Genomic DNA, 20067 nt, shown 5'->3' with positions numbered 1-20067 from the left:
AGACGGGCTCCAACAATCACGCCTCTTTTCGAAATCTGTGAGGTCAGCCATAACAAAGTTTTAACGCCCCAATATACATCGCATCCGAACGCTATCACTGATACGACTAGACTGATGTGTTCACATTATCGCCCACTAAGTGGAACTCTTCCACACTAGAGGGCGGGCGTATACGACTGTGACCTTCGAAAGTAATACTCAAGTGACACTCACGTAGGTCACGATACGACAGGTTCCCTTGAGTGTTGTTTTTTGCGCAGGTGTCACATTATTTTGTCTTTCCCCTGTATTTCGGGAAAAATAAAAAGTGCCCGCAAAATTTTGTAAGTCTTAGAAGATTATCTAATTTTTTTCAATTAGTACTTGTCCGTGGGCTTACGATGCTTACTAATATGTACTGCCATCGTGCGGTTTGTCAGCACTTAACCGAAGGCTCTCTGGTCAAACAACGAGGGGAAAAAAACCAAGCACTCCCTAGTCTAGGGTTTCTCAAACTGAGCGCCGCTAATCTTTGTCGGGGGAACCGCGGAGCAACCCGAAGTTTTATAAAAGAGATTCTTTGTTAAACTGCTCTGGGGAGCCGCGGATAAGCGTTGATTAGGATAAAGGGGTGCAGTGGATGGAGAAAATTTGAGAACCCCTGTGCTAGTCTCTGTATACCATTTTCATTCCTCTCTGATTTGTTATAAAACACACCCCATGAATTTATTTCACTAGAAATAAATATATATACATAATGCCTGCTTAAGTTTATAACCTCGAGCAGAACTTTCTTTAAACAGTTTCTCCAAAGGAAGTCGGTTAGGTCACCAAACATAAAAATTATTTAAATCGATTCATTTCACCTGCCACTTTCATTTCGATTCGGAAGATGAGCAGTGGCATTTCAAACACGCCTCAGACATACTTAAACACATTATGGACACATACGACAATTTCCGGCTCATATCAATTCGTTTGAAGCAGTGGTTCCCAAACTTTTTTGGATTCATGACACCCTCTGCAATCCAGTAGTATGTAATAGCCACTGTACGATCGTGTGAGCATCATGATGGACTTATTTCGTGATCATCCCAGTTTGAACCGTACTAGCGGCAGAGTGGTGGTTGACTGGAGTGAGTGTTTTTTTTGACTGGAGCGTATGCTAACCAATCTTTCGTTTGACAAGTTTCCCCGCAGAGAGCAGGCAGGCTTTCACCGTGGTATTTGCATAGCACGAACCTTCAGGCATCTGCCAGCTTTACTTCTAATATGGAGCACAAACCCCGCATAACTCAGTGCCGTCTTAACGCATGGGCCAACCCGGGCACGGTCCGGGGGGGGGGGGGCCTCACAAGAATGAGATTCGGTTGAAATTTCTTAGAATTTACCAGGTAGGGCATCAAAAACACCACTTGGCCCGGGGGCCCATGATGCTCTTCAGTTGGCCCTGGCATAACTATGACATCATAGATACGTTATGGTCTCGCATAATATAAGAGTGAACTTTCCGGCATGCACCAGTTTGTTAGAAATTCTACAAGATGTAGACATGTATGATTGAGTAGCAGCAGTGGGCATGTGATACGTGCTTACGATAAGAGTATAGTATGACGAAAGCGATTAAACGGAAGCATGAAGATTTTTCTGTACTTTTATATCTTGGAATAATTTTAGAGAGAGAGGGAGAAACAATATATATTTTTTCTTTTTATTTTAAAATTCTCTAATTTTCAACATTTTTTCCCAACCACTTTTTTGGGTGATTTCCCAGTTGTTTTTTGGTGGTTGCATTTGTATAAGTAGGCCTACACAAAACATAAAGCAGAATTTACATTTTTTTTAAATAACTAAAAGATTAAAATTAATTAATTGAAAAGTTATTAATGTAACTTGAAAAATAACATCAACCGAAAACAAAATACAGGATGCGCAAAAAGTCCGTAGAAACTTCAAAAATTCAAAAAAAAAAACCGGAAAAATAACCGTAATAAAAATGGTTTGCAGTGTTAGCATCGCTAGGTCACGGAGATTTTTTTGACACGTAAAAAAAAAAATATTCAAAAACAGCCGATAGGTGGCGCTGATGTACACAGGAAAAGATACGCAAATAATGAACAGAATGCCACCAAATCGTTTATTAACAAGCTTCATGAGGCCTGTCCTGTCGCTGTAAAAAGCGCTTTTCCAGTCTTCACGTTCTTATGAACTCAGAATTTACGCAAGGCAATGGTCGCTAATTCCCGGTTCACGTAAAACAACTTCACCAACAAATCTTTATGTTTTCAAAAAGGATGCTGAACTTCGCACTTAGCATCCGTGTTCACATACACGGTTTACAACGGTGAATTGGTTGTGGATTAGGAGCGCAAGTTCTTATAATTTGCGTATTTCCACCGAAGTCGCTCGTACCAGTGCCATCTATCGGCTGTTTTTGAGTTATTTTTTCCTCGGTCATAAAAAAATTCCCGTGACCTAGCAATGCTAACCCTGCAAACCGTTTTTTATTTCGGTTATTTTTCCGGTTTTTATGAATTTTTAAAGTTTCTACGGACTTTCTGCCCCCCCCCCCCTGTAAATTTAATTTGATTTTTCAAATTGAAAAGGGTTTCAAGTTCTGTTCTACTAATGCATAATTTTAAGTTTGCACCTAAAGCAGGAACAAGAAATGGCGCCTTTCCGAATTTTGCTCCCCCCCGGACCAAAACCTTGCTATGCCACTGAACGTGACCTAAAAACAGCGAGAGAGATTTACACATTTTTAAACATCTACGGCACTTTGGCATCGCATCGTTGTTAATTTGGCGAGATCACTGTGCTTTAATAAACTTTAGCTTTCCTTATGGTTCAGTGGGCGAGATTTACAAAGATATGCGCTACCGATTATTTACAGGTGAAAGAAATAAATAATCATTATTTAAATAATTTTCGTAACAATATAGTTGCGAGACAGAGACAAATAAATCAAAATTTTAATACATTTTTATTCCGAATTGAAGAAATATTAATAATTACTCAGGCTGACCATATTTTGTCGAGAGAAATACGGGAAATTGGGATTCCAAATATGGGACATTGCCAAAACCAAACAAAGTTGCCAAATATTATACAATTACGGAGAAATCACAATTGCTGGAAATGAACCATTACTGCAAATCGCAGTGGATTCAAATGAATTCCACGAAAAAAACGTTCACCAAGACAAATGTGGGAGATTAATATTCTCATTTATAGATGTAATTATCATAACATAATTTATGATCTGAAAAATAATGTAAATCTTTGGCATAATGACACGAAGTAGGCTTTGCGTAAAATACGGGAAAAACCGAGACACTATTGCCAAAAAGCCGGAACTGTCCCGGGAAAAACGGGAACGGGACGTATGGTCACCTTATAATTACTTATTTGAAAAACCAAATTTCATTATTGGCAAGATTGTGCAGCTCATGTAGCTGAAAAACACAAGTTTAATGAATGCACCTTTGCATGGCAAACTTTAAAAACTAATGTACATTAAAAAATATCCATCCCTGCAAAACGTTATTCGTCCACGTGACACGCTTTCCAAAACAAGCATAGGCACTCATTTTATTTAATCACAAGCAGTGGTTAGACAGTGTCGTCTGAACTCATGGGCCCACCCGGGAGCCTCAAGAAAAGAGGAGCCTCACAAAAAATGAGAACCAGTTCAAATTTTCGAGAATTCGCCTGGTAGGGCCTCAGAAAAATCACTTGGCCGGGGACCCAACCATGACCCTCATAAGACGGCGCAGGGGTTAGGAGTCCAGGGAGAGACTGGTAGGTCCGTAAATTCGGATGAGAGAAAACAATTAATTCATTGCCTTGACGGCCGGCATATAAGGATTTGTCGGGCTGTTAGATCGTGGTATGCTATTTCTTTCAAACGTTTCGCTGAGGGGAGTCCGGAACTACCGAGTGCTGACGGTAACAAATCTATAGCAAGTAAAGCCAGAGAAGTTGATAAGGGCATTTCGTCGGCGCTCGGTAGTATCAGTTTCATAGCCCCCCACAAGGGCGAGGCTGACGGGGCTCAGGACAAATTCTCACCACTTTTTGCTTTTTCCACGCTAATAAATTAACTATAGAAGGGCCCGTGAAAAGTCTGACTCGGGTCCTGTTCCAGGAGGGGGGGGGGGGCATGATCAGACTCACCTCTGAATTCACCTTAAGGTGCCCACCACAGCTGCGGAAAAAAATAGCAGACCACGGCCCGGTAAGTCTTTATTCTCATTTAACTCATCGTTTGTACATTGGTATTATACGGAATGTTATTTCGTAAAGGAGTTTGTGCCTTCTCATTTTATTGGCACAGGGAGTGCGTGAAAATTATTTTACCAGCAAAAATTTTCCGTGGAACAGAAGACATTTAAGAACCCTTAGTCAAACCTCTTCCACTGAAAAAAAATAAATAAAAGCACGACATCACAAGAAATTATTTAAAAATTTAAATTTTTTGAACTAATATAAAAATGAAACGAGTATGGGAAGTGCTAAACCTTCATATAAAAACCTAAATTGCCCCCACGTTGGATATCGTCGGTCTATGGTAAGCACGTAAAGGGGGGGGGGGAGAGGAAGATCGCCTATAAACCACGTGACCTTAATTATCCGACCAAGCATAGAAGTGTGGTGACACTTTATGTGCGCCTAGCGTCATCTGATGGCGGGAATTGGAAATTGATATGGTTTTGAGAGAAATCGTGATGTGATGTTTTTGAGGCAGGCACAGATCGTTCCCACTCCTGTTAGAACTCTGAATAAACTGTCAGAAACTTCTTCTGTAATGACATTCACTACACTGTTGATTTTTTTTTTTATGTATGACTATATTGTAAAAATGTCTTACTGCAAATGTACTAGTGTCAAGATTTTAATGTCATTTTGAATAGACTTGAATATTCGTGTTCGCAGATATTCTAAATTCATTATGCTACAAAGCCTTTCATGCATTTTGCATTTTCTGAGATATGAATTTAAATATGACTGCAAATAGCACATTCATCATGTTTCTCTCCGAGATGAAGCCTTATATGGCAGTTTGGAGGATCTATTTATTTATTTTTTGTGAAAATACTGTTTTTTTTCTGATTCCCCATTTGTAAGGTTTTGCCCAAGAGTGCATATTTTCATGGACTTTTAAATAGGACATTCGTGAAAATACAGTTAACCCTTAGTTTATGAACAACAAAAAATGATTCGGTTCATGAACATGCAAAACGGTCTAAATCTTGTAGAAAGAATATTAAGTCAAAGATTATAATTTTTTTTCAAGAGAGAATTTGAAGAATTATGTTTCCTCTGAATAAAATTTCCTGCCACTGCACTGCTCATCTTATCTAGTCCATGGATCACAGCAGGTCATTTCAAACTTTATGAAGCTCTAAGGAGAGGAACTTCTTTAATGATGTTTTTCAATGATATCTGACATGGAACTAAGGCAGTTGGTAACTGAGAACATTATTTCCATTATCCCACATTGCATAGCTCGTATTTACAAAGCTTGGCAGCAAGTATGTTACAGAACCATCAATTTTACTTGATATATATTTTGTGGACAGATAGTACTGAAGGAGGGAATTTTGAGGACTTTGACACCTGAGAATATAGATGATACATATTCATAAAACTGGACTTTGCCCAGGCATCATTTTCATTCTGGTTGCATTTAATCGTTTTCCAATTATGGTAACTTTTCCCATGTTGGCTGATGATTAACATTGGTTATGCACAAGAGCTGTTGCAAAATTCATGCTAAAAAATCTTCAGAGTTCCAGGAATAGATCATTTAATTTTACACTGATTCCAATGGGAAAAGTTATTTCCGTTTGTGAATTACTTCTGGAACGTATCAAGTTTGTAAACCTTTGTTGAGTGTACCTTTTTATAAACATGTCATTCATAAGGGCTTCATTTTAAAGTGAATTTTTTCATGTTTTTCTAGATGATCCTTTCTTGAAAATTGTTTTTTGCAAATGCCACATTCATAAGGTTTTACCCCAGAGTGAATTCTTTTATGTGCTTCAAGATTACCTTTTTGTGAGAATGCCTGTTTGCAAACACTGCATTCATATGGTTTTACCCCAGAGTGGATTTTTTCATGCGTTTCAAGATTACCCTTTTGAGAGAATGTCTTTTTGCAAATACCACATTCATGAGGTTTTACCCCAGAGTGAATTTTTTCATGTGCTTTGAGATTATTCATTTGTGAGAATGTCTTTTTGCAAATACCACATTCATAAGGTTTTACCTCAGAGGGAATATTTTCATGTGCTTTGAGATTATTCATTTGCGAGAATGTCTTTTTGCAAACACCACGTCCATAAGGTTTTACCCCAGCATGAATTTTTTCATGTTTTTCTAGATAATCCTTTCGTAAAAATCCTTTTTTGCAAACACCACATTCATAAGGTTTTACCCCAAAGTGGATTTTTTCATGCGCTTTGAGATTATCCGTTCGTGAGAATGGCTGCTTGCAAATACCACATTCGTAAGGTTTTACCCCAGAGTGAATTTTTTCATGCTCTTTAAGATTACCCATTCGTGAGAATGCTTGTTTGCAAACACCACATTCATACGGCTTCACTGTGGAATGGATTTTTTTATGCTTTTCAAGATTACCCTTTAGAGAGAATGCCTGTTTGCAAACACTACATTCATAAGGTTTTATTCCAGAGTGAATTTTTTCATGTGCTTCAAGGTGACCTTTTTGTGAGAATGCTTGTTTACAAATGCCACATTTGTAAGGTTTTACACCAGAGTGAATTCTTTCATGTACTTCAAGATTACCTTTTTGTGAGAATGCCTGTTTGCAAACACTGCATTCATAAGGTTTTACCCCAGAATGAATTCGTTCATGAGTTTGTAACTGGTTTTTTTGTGAAAACATCCGTTTGCAAACGCGACACTCGTAAGATTTCACTCCAGAGTGAATTCTTTCATGGCATTTTAGATAAGACATTTGAGAAAATTTCTTCTGGCAAATACCACATTCATAGGGTTTTACCCCAGAGTGGGTATTTTCATGTTTTTTCAGATGATCCTTTCGTGAAAATTCTTTTTTACAAACACTACATTCATAAGGTTTCACCCCCGAGTGGATTTTTTCATGCTTTTCGAGATTACACTTTTGTGAGAATGCCTGTTTGCAAACACCACATTCATAAGGTTTTACCCCAGAGTGAATTCTTTCATGAGTTACCAATTGGCTTCTTTGTGTAAACACCTGTTCACATTCGCCACATTCATAAGGTTTTATCCCAGAGTGAATTTTTTCATGTGCCTTAAGATTAACCACTTGTGAGAATGCCTGTTTACAAATACTGCATTCATAAGGTTTCATCCCAGAGTGAATTCTTTCATGGCATTTTAGAGTAGACATAAGTGAAAATTTCTTTTGGCAAATACCACATTCATAAGGTTTCATTCCAGAGTGATTTCTTTCATGGATATTGAGATTTTCCTTTCGAGAGAACATCCGTTTGCAAACACTACACTCATGGAGTTTCTTCTTGTTCAAGTGGACTCTTCTGTGATGAGTCAAGGCGTTCTTTCGTGAAAATACCCGAAAGCAAACATCACATTCAAAGGGTGGACACCCAGAATTTATGGGACTGTTTGACTCTTCTTCTTTGCTTGAAGACAAATTTTCCATTTTCATTGAAAAACCAAAATATTACCAGCGACAGAATTCAAATCAGTGGGTTTTACACGTCACGAGTGAAGATTTCGAACAGCGAGAGATTGACTTGACTTTCAGTTAATGGAATCAAAATGCATCTGAAACACATTTAACGGCTTTGAATGCAGCAAGCGAGGAATGACTCCGCTTTCCAGTAACTGGAATCAAAGTGCATCTGTAACACCACTTTGAATGCAGCGAGCGAAGATTTCGAACAGCGAGAGATTGACTTGACTTTCAGTTAATGGAATCGAAGTACGTCCGAAACGCATTAAATGCAGCAAGCAAAGGATGTGAAGGAGCAGACGATTTTTTAGCTACGGTTTGCTGATGAATTTCGAGCGATATTCCTCTGGAAAACCTGCCATGTTGGTTCAGATCATCTCCAATCACTTGAAATTACGTGCACCGATTACCAATTATCCAAATTAAAAAGCAATATTACCATACATACGAGCGTAAACAAACACAATCAAAACATTCTTGGGTTCTTTTTCAATTATACAAAGCTTTATGTCTAAGGGGTCATCTCCTGTTTGAAAGAAAAAAACATAAAAAATAAATTATTCCAGCACATTAATGAAAGAAATTATCCCAGAATTAATGAAAGAAATGATTCCAGTATTAATGAAAATTAAATAACAAACTGTACATTTTTAAGCGAACTGTACTTTCCACCAAGTCACGTGATTTAATTGCATTTGATGTTGCTACCGTCGCGGCGGCTGGACTCAAAAGCTCGATGGTCATTGGTCATCAACATCGAGCTTATATTACATATTATTATAGCGACTAGAATAAGGGCTAATTATCAAGAAGAAATTATCAGGCTAATTATCTATAAGAAATCCTTATCTAGTCGCCTTACATATTATAAGCTCGATGGTCATCAACAAAAATTTCATCAGATGTTGCCAAACTCGGGAACTTGAATTCTTGAGATGGCAATCACGGCATGGTCACAGCCGTTCGTGTTTACACGTAATCAAAACTCCGGTGTTGTGTTGTGAAATATTAACCATGTCGTCTCTCACTTTCCAGCAGAAGCCTTTCTTCCCTACTCCGCCAGATAAAGGAAGCTTCCCGCTTGATCACGAAGGTACAAGTTTATTTCTCGAGACAAATTTTTGCGTTATATAATATTATCATCACGGGCGTTGGAAGTTTTGAGTTTCATGCAGGCCACACATGCTCAACCCATTGTTCACGGGTCGAATGTGGCCTTCGGAGTGGCTCTGATGTGGCCCGTGACAAATAGCCAAACCACTTGATTAGCCCATGAAACTTTATCGAATCATTTAAGTCATAGGTTCCCAACCTTTTTTGTCCCATCGTCCCCCAACTCAATCTAGGATCCTATGTTATACCCGTAGCTTCTACCGCTCCCCCCCCCACCAGAACATTCCATCGCCCACGTTGGGAATCACTGATTTGAGTGGTACATTCCCAGAGTACTTCGGTGGCTAGCGACAGGGCCGCAACTATATTCTTGGCACTACCCCCCCTTCCCATGTAATGTAGAAGGAGCAGTTAAAGGGTGAATTCAGTGCCCACTCACTCTAGTCTAGTTCCGGGGGGCACCAGACTCGCCCTCTAGTTGCGGTCCTGGCTAACAGCACATTCCCAGATCAGTTAATTTGCCAACGACACATATCCAGATCACTTGAGTGATCCCATGCACATTTCCTAATCACTTAGGCAATCCATGGCACACCTCCAGTTCACTTAATTGGCTTGGTACATTTACAGATTACGTAAATGGATGGTGGTGCATTCTGATATCACTCGAGTAGCTCACGGAAAACTTCCAGATCAATTACGGGGGCTCACTTGAGCGATGCTATGTTTTATAGGTAAGTTTAGTAATGCGTGGTGTGATTTCAGATCATTCAAGTGACTCGAAGAGCATTACAAGATCTTTTAAATTGTCCGCGGCACATTTCCAGATAACTCAAGTGACTCATGACATTTCCAAATCAATGAAGTGCCCAGCATTCTTTAAAAGGTTGAGCAATCTTGGTGTAAGAAATTTTGATTTCTGAATCAATGCTGATGGTTCTCTGATTTATTTTTACAAATTTCCATTGGTGCTTTGATGCAACTGATTATTATACTGGCTTCCAAAAGCTAAGCACACGGCTTATATAACATCAAGACATTACTTTGAACCAGGTTTTTCTAGGAGCACAGCACAAACCGAATATGACTATTTTGAGTTGGCAGAAACATGTAACTTTATCACGCTAGCCATCAGCTGTTCTGTCGTCTGCATGCTCTGGTTTGGAAAGGAAGGGAAAGAAAAAAAAAATTAAGAGAATGTCAGCAAAATCATGGCGCACTGTGCATTTGGCTACTCCAAAAGGCAGTTGGTCAATCACCCCATAGGCATACGCAGAATTTTCTCGGGAGGGGGGGGGGGGGGGGTTTAAATTTTTTCCTGCAAAATAACACTATAATCTTGGCTTGGGGGGGGGGGGGTTAGAACCCCAAAATCCCCCCTTTGCATACGCCAATGACCACGCACGACGTAAGGCATGCTCTGGAGAGAAACAATCATGGTGCTTTTCTATTGTTGAGTGAATGGCATGTTGGATGCTGCACTGATTATTCTCTTCATTTTTGTTTTGTTTCCCCTCTCTTCAGACAGGAGCATGCAAACGACAGAGCAGCTGATGGGCCATGCTAGGAAAACACAAATGCATAGCATGATAAAGTACACGTTTCTGCCAACTGGAAATAGTCCTATTCGGTTCACGCTGTGCAAAAAAAGAAATTCAGAAAAAAAGTAATTCTAGGAAAACCTAGCTTTTTTCCGTCCGGATTGGCCGGTTAGAGAAACACATGGTATTCAGGTAAACAGTCCCTTTATGTGCAGCCTTTGGTACACAGTACTGGCAGATAGTGTCTCACCAAGTGAAGCTGTAATCATGGATACAACAGTTGTGGAGGTCACCGAACAGCTATAGTACAAATTCTTTTGTTTTTCTTTGGTGTTACTTTTTTTGACAATTTCTTTTCTTGACATGATGAAAATGTCTTGAATCACATGGCCCGTGACACATTTCCAGATCACTTAAGTCAGTCTTTTTCAACCTCAGCCTAGTACCGGGTCCTGACATCATTCATACTGGGCTGCAAATGATTGGCAGCCCATTCATTTTCGGTTAGTTGTGTGTTTGACTGAGCCACAGGCTTCCAAAGGTTGAGAACCAATAACTTAGGTGACCTGTGACACATTCACAGATCACATAAGTAACCGGCAGCGCTGCTCCAGATCACTTAAGTGGCCAGTTTGATGTTTCCAAATCAATGAGGTGACCTGCGCTCTCCTAAAGATTGAACACCCTTGATTCATGTACAGTGAAAATCCTATATAACAATTTCCTCTATAATGATAATTGCCTTTATAATCATATTACTCTGTAGTCTCGATGCGATTCTCATAGTGTTAATATACTCCATCTTTAATGATAACCCCTTTTATAACGATATATTTCTCTCTAATGATGATAATTCTTCAATTAATAGGTGAATGTAAGAAGCACATGCTGAATTATTTGCTTTGTCTGAACCGCAAAGAGAATAATAATTCTGAATGTCACGAGCTAGCAAAACATTATTTGCAATGTCGGATGGACAGGTGAAGTTTTTTTTCCCCAATTTCTTTCACCTTGATGTTAAGAAATTAATGATACTTTGAACATCCACATAAATGTTTTGATAAACCTATATTTTGTAAATTACTACAGTGGTTTATGGGCGCAATTCATTTCGTATTTACTTTGTAGGGAATTAATGGCCAAAGAAGAGTGGAGTAAACTGGGATTTCAAGACGATAAAAATGAATGACGCTGCACTACCACAGCAAAAATGTAAGTTGAATAGAAAAGTATCAATGTACACACAACACGATAAATGCCTCGGCTGATCATATTTCCTTCTTAAAAATACGGAAAATTGGGATCCATACAGGATATCACAAAAAATTGTCAGGTGCAACTAAAATTGCTAATTGCAGCCCAAAAATTGATTGTCAAAGGCAATGAAGGTAACAATTTCAGCTAAAAAATTGTCAAAGCCTAGAAAAGTCACAAATTACAGCCAAAAAAGTTTTCCACGCCAAGTAAAGTTGTCAATTACAACCAAAACAAAACTGTCACAAGCAAGTAAAGTCATCAATTACAGCCAAAAAATTATCAAAGGCAAGTAATGTCGCTAATTTCCACTAAAAATAAAGTGAAGTCACAAATTACAGCCAAAAAAAATTACAAAAGCAAGTTGTCAGTTTGACCCAAAAAAATTTTAAATATAAGTAAAGTCACCAATTATAGCCAAAAAAACTGTTGCATTCAAGTAAATTTGTTAATTACAGTCAAAAAAATTGTTAAAGCCAAATAAAGTTGGCAATTACTTGTCCCAAACAAGTCAAGTAGCCAATTACAGCTAAAAATTATCAAAGGCAAGTAACATTGCCAATTACAGCCAAAGAAACTGTTGCAGGCGAGTAAAGTCACCAATTACAGCCAAAACGAAATTGTCACAGGTGCAAAAATTTATTATAGGTTAAATTTCAGCCAAAAAATTGTCACAAGTAAAGTTGGCAATATCAGCCAAAAAATTATCCAAGCTAAGTAAAGTCACCAATTAATAGGTTGTGCACCTTCTGTTATACACGGTTCACTAGAACAGAATTTCGGCTGGTGATCAAGTCCATCTCCGCAATGAAATAAAGCAGCATGAGCAGGAGTTACTCTAATTAATATTTGTCTCAATTCACAAATGAGTGTATTCGCCCGTGAATGCCAGCCGATATCCCTGTTAACAGGTCTCGCCACAGAGAGCAACAGACCTACAATACAAATATTCAATCATTGCACTTTACTTGTAGTATGAAAAACAGATGGCACTAAAAATTCATGTATAACACTAGATACACACTGACTGTTTTGTGCCCATATATCACACTTATGGCGCAACTCAATCAGTAGTAAATTTCTTATTGGCGATAGCAGGGCCAAACTAGGGGGGGGAGCAGGCGGGTCTCGTGCCCCGGGTGCTAGACCAGAGAGGGCGCAAATTTTATTCTCAAACCTCTCCTTCAATATTACAAGGGGGCCCAAAATGTGCACTTACCCCAGGTGACCAAGTATCTAGTTGTGGCTGTGGGCGATAGACTGGAGTTGAGCTTGAGGTGAAAGAAAAAAAAAAGGAGTGGACTCTTACACCTAGCAACACTGCTAATACAAAATTCAGTTAAAAATTGGCTGATGCCAACTCTTCGCTCATTACCTATGCCAATCTATTTTTTTGAAACAGGCTCTTCACAAAGTTCACTCCGATTGAATTAACCATCCCTTGATCAGTGCAGTCGACCCATGTAAACCTACCTTTAAATATTTTTGATTTGGTAGTATTGTTTACATTTTGGACACTGGTCTGTCATGTGTGCAAACATAGACTGCACGTGGCCCAGAATTCAAATTTTTCCAAGAATATTTTTTCCCCGATTGTGTGAGCTGATGAATGTTCCCTCCTCTGAACACATCCTAACCAGATCATGGGGTGCCACTCTGTCTCAATGAAAAGATTTTAGCGGGTGATTGAAGATAACCCGGGCCATGATGTAAAATGTGCATGTATGTGTTGTGAAGCTTGTTTCTGTGTAATGCTTGTTATGTGTAGCACTGCCATCAATTTTTCCTAAGGGGTCATTAAAGTATTACATCAGGATAGATGGGGGGGGGGCGATTTGCTGACTTTAGAAAAATGACAAGGGGGGTTTGGATGATGCTTACGTCATCAACCACCCTTTATGAAAATATGAAATATTCTTAATGACATCTTGAGCTGTGGTTTGTGGACACCTGAACTAACGATCTTCCTATTGATAAGTCTCTTAGAGATCCACTTTAGTGATCTCTAAATGTTTCGTGGATCCTTCAAATGATATAGAATATGTGTTTGGGCCGCTTAAGTACTCTTGAACTGTGCCATGCATCATTCAAGTGATCCGTAATTATGCCGCTGATCACTTAAGTAATCTGGGAATGTGTCGGGGGTAACTTGAGTGATGTAAAGCCGCACTGGGGGTCGCTTAAGTGCTCTAAAACGGTGTCAACTGTCACTCAAAAGATTTCTAAATGTGCAACGGATCGCTCAAGTGTTCTGGAACTGTGCCGCGGGTCACTTAAGTGATCTGTGAATGTGCCACAGGCCTACTTGTGTGATCTGAAAAACGTGCCTACTTGAGTGATCTGAAAATGTGCCATGGGTCACTTAAGGGAGCTGTAAATGTGCCGCTCAGTTCATTTTTACAAAATTAGGTTTGAGAGGTCAGACCACATCAGATAACCCCCGGGCCACGTTTGGTCCACAGGCCAAGGATTTATTATATGGCTTGGAGGGTGGATCACAATAATTTCTTCCCCATGTCTCCCCTCCCAGCATACAGTCTTTGATCCCACCAATATGTGATAGGTGGGGGGGGGCGAAAATGACAAAATTTTGCTGACGAGGGGAGGGGTCAAAAATATCTGAAAAATTGCTGACGTAATACTTGAACGGCCCCTAACTGTGAGTGAAGTGTAATGATTGAATAATTGTATATCATTACAACCTTGTTACTCTCTGTGACAAGACTTGGGGAAGATCAGCTTGCATTTGCGTTTTGAAGTTGGGAATGACAGAAAACCAATTTCAGCTGACCACTACTGTGGGATTGGAACCGAAGTCCTCATGATGAGAGTCCATCACTGTGACCAATTGAGCACTGCTGTGCTCCCTAACACTAAGGAAAGAGAAAACAAGGGGGGGGGGAGAAAAAAAACCCTGTTTTCTGTTATTTATGCTACTTTTAAGGCCCGTTTACACGACGCAAGCGCTTTAGTTGGTAACTTAATTTTTAGTTGCCAAGTACGATACGATGTATGCAGACGATAAGGGCCGTTTACACGGCTTTAGTTGACAAGTGCAGAAGTGATTTAGTTGGTAAGTCAGATAAGAACGGTTCTATTTTTTCCGGTTAAGTAGACGTATGCGCATGCGCCAGTGGGCGTGACCTGCCGCGCTGGAGGGGTCATTTTGCTCTCTCACGGAGGGGTTTATATTGATCTCAAGCGTGAACCTGTTCATACTCCATCGTCTCCTGAAGTTTCGCTAGAATTCCGCGGAAATATTGGATGGAGAGGTGGCCAGAGGACACAACCTTCAAGTTTGTTGAAAAATATCTTCGCCATGAATGTTTGTTGAACTATAGAAATGAAAATTACCTTAACAAACAAGCTAAAAATTATTCGATGTTGGAAAAAGCTATAGAATTTTCTGTCGACGTGATGTCAGGAGTGGAAAAAAATTGAAGATTCAAAAATATATATCGGGTGGGGAGGATTTATATATTAAAAACTGGAGGGGGATTTCGAATATTTCTCTCGTCCAGAACGAATTTGCTGCCATCTGTTGTAAAAATACATGATCAAATATTTAATATAAAGATGTCATCTATAGATTAAATTAAAAAAATAATAATGATTTCGAAAATTTGGAAATAATTTTTGTTTAATGAATTTTTATTATTTAATTTTCAACCCTTAGAATTTCCTACGAATGCCAAGAATCTTCTCCAGTATTTTCGGCTACCATAATTCATAATTTATCTCCTCTTCAACTTCGATTAAAATATCATATAATCGATGTTTACAACTTGGACGAGAAATAGAGAAATCTTATATTTCTTCTCGATGACTTACATAAGTTTATAATATGTTGTGTATTCTTTTTTCCCCTGTGGCGTCATCTCTCGCCCCCCCCTTACGTGGGTGCAGAGGCGAAAAAAGGGGACAAGCGAACTGTTACCCTTGCGTGACCTACTTCTTGCTCAGTGTGTTGATCTCGCGCAAGTGATATAGTTTCTCCTTTTTTATTGAATAAATTTATTTAAGTGAATAAATTTATATTCCTTAAAAAAAATATCATATAATGTGCCTCTGATCACAGTATTCGTAAGTTCTACCTGATCATCTTCATCCATCGTTACGAAAGCTATGAGCTTTAAAAAAAGCACCTCTCGGAATGCCAGATAAATAAAAAATTATTACTATTATACTCCCGCGCGTTGTGCGTCTCTCTCTCTCCGTGGATTTGAGTAGACTGAAGCGCGCATGCGCTAACTGCGCTCGCCTCCGTAAAAATTATCCAATGAGCATCTACTTGCCACTTATACGTGTGGACACTTTCAAGAAGAATCGGTAAGTTAAAATTAAGTTGCCCACTAAAGCGCTTGCCTCGTGTAAACGGGCCTTTACTTAACCATACACGGTCCACTACAGAATTTCTAACGAATTGGTACACTCAGCAATGCATGTTCTGAGTGTGTGGTCCCAACATATTTATGTTGTCAGAATCTTACTTGTTTTGTGTTCTTGCTGGTGCTGCCATCTGGCTTTCATATTGAAGTAAAAATGGTAAATGCTTGAACTTTATTGTTATGTCAATATCGTGTTGTAGGTCTGCTTACTCTCTATGGAGAAAATTTTTCAAACCGGCTCGCATTCACGTCTCAGAGTTGGGAAACCAACCTCAGCCGACCACCACCGTGCATCAACAGGGTTCAAACTTGGATCCTCACAATGAGAGTCCAGCCCACACCATCTATAGTAGAAGGCCTTCGTGCGAAGCTCATGACATCACAAAAACTTTTGAGCATGCATAAATACGTCCAAGTGAATAAGGCCGGAATTACAACACCATACAAGTTTGATGACTCCTTTATAGTGAGTAAGGTGACCCTGCGTAAAGGTGACCTTATTTGTATATTTTTGAGTGATAAGATTAATTGAATTACACGACACTGCCAATTACTAACCTTTTTCATCAAACAGAATTTTAAAACGTGTTTACTGATAGCTGCAAAGTACATTTTCGGGACACACTTCAATTTTTGTTAAGTATGTCTGGGTAGGCATGTAAGTAAGCATCCTTGTTGTATAAAATAATAATTTGACTCACGATAATTTTTATAAATCGTGTTTGTTCTTTTTTGCAGGTATTTCGTATCAATCTGCCGTATGGAAGCGGGATACAGTGAATCTTCCATCTGGAGTTTTGTCTCGTATGCGGTAAAATGTTTGAGAAATGAGAGACCTTGTATATAATTTTCACAACAGTAAAAACGCCAAGTGATATAACTATGTTCTACAGTTTGTGTGGTAGTTCAATGGTTTATTTTTGTACAATGAAACATTAATATAGCGATGCTGTGGACCAAGAAGAAAATGTTGTAGAGGGATTGTTATATATTGAGAGCAACAATTCACGTGCCAGGAAATTTATGTTGTTGTTGACATCTTTTCTGAATCTGTGTTGATAGCATTAGAAAATGCGCTTTTAAGTGTTTATTAGCCGCTTCAGTCACAGGCCTTGCAAAGTGGTTTTCTGCCCTGTACCTTTTTGTCTTACACAGAAAATAGCAATACCAACAACTTTATTAACACTTTCTGCGCTCGCGTGGTACAAAATATTGATGCTATTAGACAACATCCTTAGAAGAACGAAAACGAGGGACAAAAGTTACAAGTAATTCTAAGACAATTTTGGGAGAAAAGAAAGCCACGTAGTTGTAGCTGTTTCAAAATTTATTTAAAAATATTATAGAGGGATTTATTGTAGTGAAGGATATTCTATATCCAGAGGCAGACTTGAAGAAACCATTGGGAGGCTAAATTTATCGGCTGTTCCGTATATACAGGCTCAAGTGCATACCTAGGAAGGAGGAGTTTGCTTTGCATTTTCACAAATCATTGGGGGGGGGGGGGAATCAGATCCTTTCACAAAATTTATTTGGTGGGCTCAAATGGCCTCAGACCCCCCCCCCCCAAGTTCCAGTGTGTATGGGTTGTTTCAACAGGAATGTAACGTTATACAAAGGTAATTCTGAACAAGATTTTTAAAAAATATTGTTGCTGAGGGATTTATTGAGGTTTCATTGTAATTTCAAGCATACAGAGTTTACCAATAGTGGTCTCCAGATACAACATGCTATGATTTGAAAATACAGAACGCAGGCCCTTGAACTCCATACTTACATAAATACAAAAATTTAGATATATGGCACTTCCATTTCTATGCAGAAGAAAGATGACAGCATTTCTCAAACTCAAAACATGCATAACTGGGAAATTAAGTAATATTAGGGCTACACATACAACACTTTCTCGCATGAGTCAATTCTGCAGAAATTTCCCAGAAGAATGTTTACAGGGTGCATGTGTGGATTAGTGTAGTACAAATACCAAACTGTATACATGCTTCCCATAACAACAATTCCTCTGGGCAAGGGTGTAGCGGAGAGGGGACTTGAGGGTCTGGTCCCCTTCCCCCAAAATGTGAGAAAATGACCGAAAAAGGGTAAAAGATGACCAAATCTATTGTTCTATAACTTTAATCCTCCCCCCCCCCCCCCGAACAAAATTTCTGGCTACGGGTCTGCCTCTGGGTAATTTCTAATGAATTGATGGGTGCTGGATTGTGTGTTCTGTGGGTACACGTGACCATAAACATACTGTCAGAGATTGCACATAATGCTTTCTATCACTCCCCACTATTTGCGAGAAGGTCCTTAGAGGAATGTTTATGAGGAGCATATTTGATGCAATCACGCAGCCGCATTTAGGGATAGGCACCTTTCGACTGGGTGACAAAATTTGGGGAGGGGGCATCAAATTGTACATTATTGTTTCACCGTGCCAGTACGCGAGTTGAAAGGCCTCACTGGTGACCACATGATCCGCATTTTAAAGAATATTTGAGTAATTTTTCTATCCTTACCCTACTTTTAAAAATGCGTTCAGGTATTTCCAGAGGTGCATTTATGGTTTTGCCACCTGGTGGGTTACACAAATTTTGCCGCCCTTCTCCCATTCTAATTTCCTTGACTTCTATATACTTTTCCCTCAAATTCACCCTGTCTAATAACCCGCTTACACCCCCCCCCCCACTCCTGCAAGTACAACTGTCTCTCTAAATCACTCCTTCGGTCACTACCATGCTAACACTCTTTCTTAGCCACTCTTTTAGTCATTCACATACTTGCACATTGTTTTGGTCTTACACATGCTCTAGGTCACTCTTTTGGTTGCTCACTGACATGGTTTCTTGCATTATTGGTCACTCTTTTGTTCATTTACACTTCTATCATGCTCTATTTCTTTTTTTGGTCATTCACATGCTTTCACAATCTCTAGGTCAGTGTCTTTCAATCGCTGGGTCGCGGACCAGTACCAGGCCGTAAGTGATTCAGTTTCATTTTTCTCATCAATTTCTTGTTAGTTGTGTGTATGTCCAAACCTTTTACTTACACAAAAGAGATTTACCAGGCCGCAGGCTTCCAAAGGTTCAAAACCACTGCTCTGGATCACTCTTTTGGTCATTCACATGCTTGCTCTAGCTCCAAGTCACTCTTTTGCTCACTCATGTGCTTGCAAACTCTCTAGGCCACTTTTTTTAGTCGCTCGCTGATCTAGTCCCTAGCTGTCTGGGCAGATGCGGATTTATTGAGGGTTATACACATTTTACCGCCGTTCTCCTAGTTTTCTTCGACACTCATTCCTCAAATTTGCCGCCCCTCTGAATTTTCTGTCCTGGGCTATAGCCCACCTGTAAATACGTCACTGACGTTTTTCATTGTAGCTCAGTTGAATCGGTAATATTTACTAAAGTCATGTGTGAACAAAGATAATATGCATAACTTATTATTAGTATATTATGATAACTGTTACAAAAATGTGTGTATGTTCATCTCATATTTTTGTCGTACATAACAAATACATACATTTTAACAATTTACAGGCCGAATTCAGATTTTTTTTTCATTATCTTTACCCTTCTGATCCCCCTTTTTAGAGATGATATCATTCGAGAAATTCACAAGGAAAAAATATTTCCTATATGTTTTTTGGATTTGTCCATGAAAAATTAGAATAAAAATTAAGCTTGTTTTTTCCATCGGAAATGGGTGATTTTTGAAAAATATATGAATCGTAATAGTGTTATAATCAATGAAATTAACACTGAATTTTATATTGATGCAGCACTAAACCAACGCCACTGTCAATATATGTAAAAACCATTTTTTTTATCTTCGGCAAATTTTGAATAATTTCAACTATACTTGGCAATCATTTGGCTTTTTTTTTCATGACAATTGGTAATATCCCAAATTTTCAATCCTGAGAGTAATTTTCCAGATTTAATTTTTTTCTTGCTTTGTATCCTAAATATTATCTTCATACTAAACTTCATGTTTGTAGGGCTGCCAGAAGTAGAGATGTGAAGTGAGAATATTCTCTGGAGAACGAGAATATTCTCCTGGATGTAAAAATTGAAGAATAATC

At 38.9% G+C, this 20067-nt stretch overlaps 2 protein-coding genes across 2 annotated transcripts; one reads left to right on the top strand and one right to left on the bottom strand.

Moving 5' to 3' along the window:
* Positions 1–3005: 3005 nt before the first annotated feature.
* Positions 3006–8161, bottom strand: LOC149065957 (uncharacterized). The gene has a single exon (XM_089253302.1). The coding sequence runs from the start codon at positions 7658–7660 to the stop codon at positions 5900–5902; it is 1761 nt and encodes a 586-aa protein (XP_089109428.1). The 5' UTR covers positions 7661–8161; the 3' UTR covers positions 3006–5899.
* A 461-nt stretch (positions 8162–8622) lies between these two features.
* LOC149065956 (uncharacterized) lies at positions 8623–16866 on the top strand. The gene is made up of 4 exons (XM_089253301.1): positions 8623–8780; positions 11210–11321; positions 11470–11553; positions 16722–16866. The coding sequence occupies exons 1-3, from the start codon at positions 8702–8704 to the stop codon at positions 11528–11530; spliced, it is 252 nt and encodes an 83-aa protein (XP_089109427.1). The 5' UTR covers positions 8623–8701; the 3' UTR covers positions 11531–11553; positions 16722–16866.
* The last annotated feature ends 3201 nt before the right edge of the window (positions 16867–20067 follow it).

Source organism: Pholcus phalangioides, unplaced genomic scaffold (genome assembly GCF_987345545.1).
Source record: "Pholcus phalangioides strain wild (caught in Gottingen) unplaced genomic scaffold, Ppha-v1.0 ptg000036l_1, whole genome shotgun sequence".
Classification (NCBI taxonomy): domain Eukaryota; kingdom Metazoa; phylum Arthropoda; class Arachnida; order Araneae; family Pholcidae; genus Pholcus; species Pholcus phalangioides.
The sequence above is the reverse complement of the archived record's forward strand: the minus strand, read 5'-3'. Positions and strand labels throughout refer to the sequence as shown.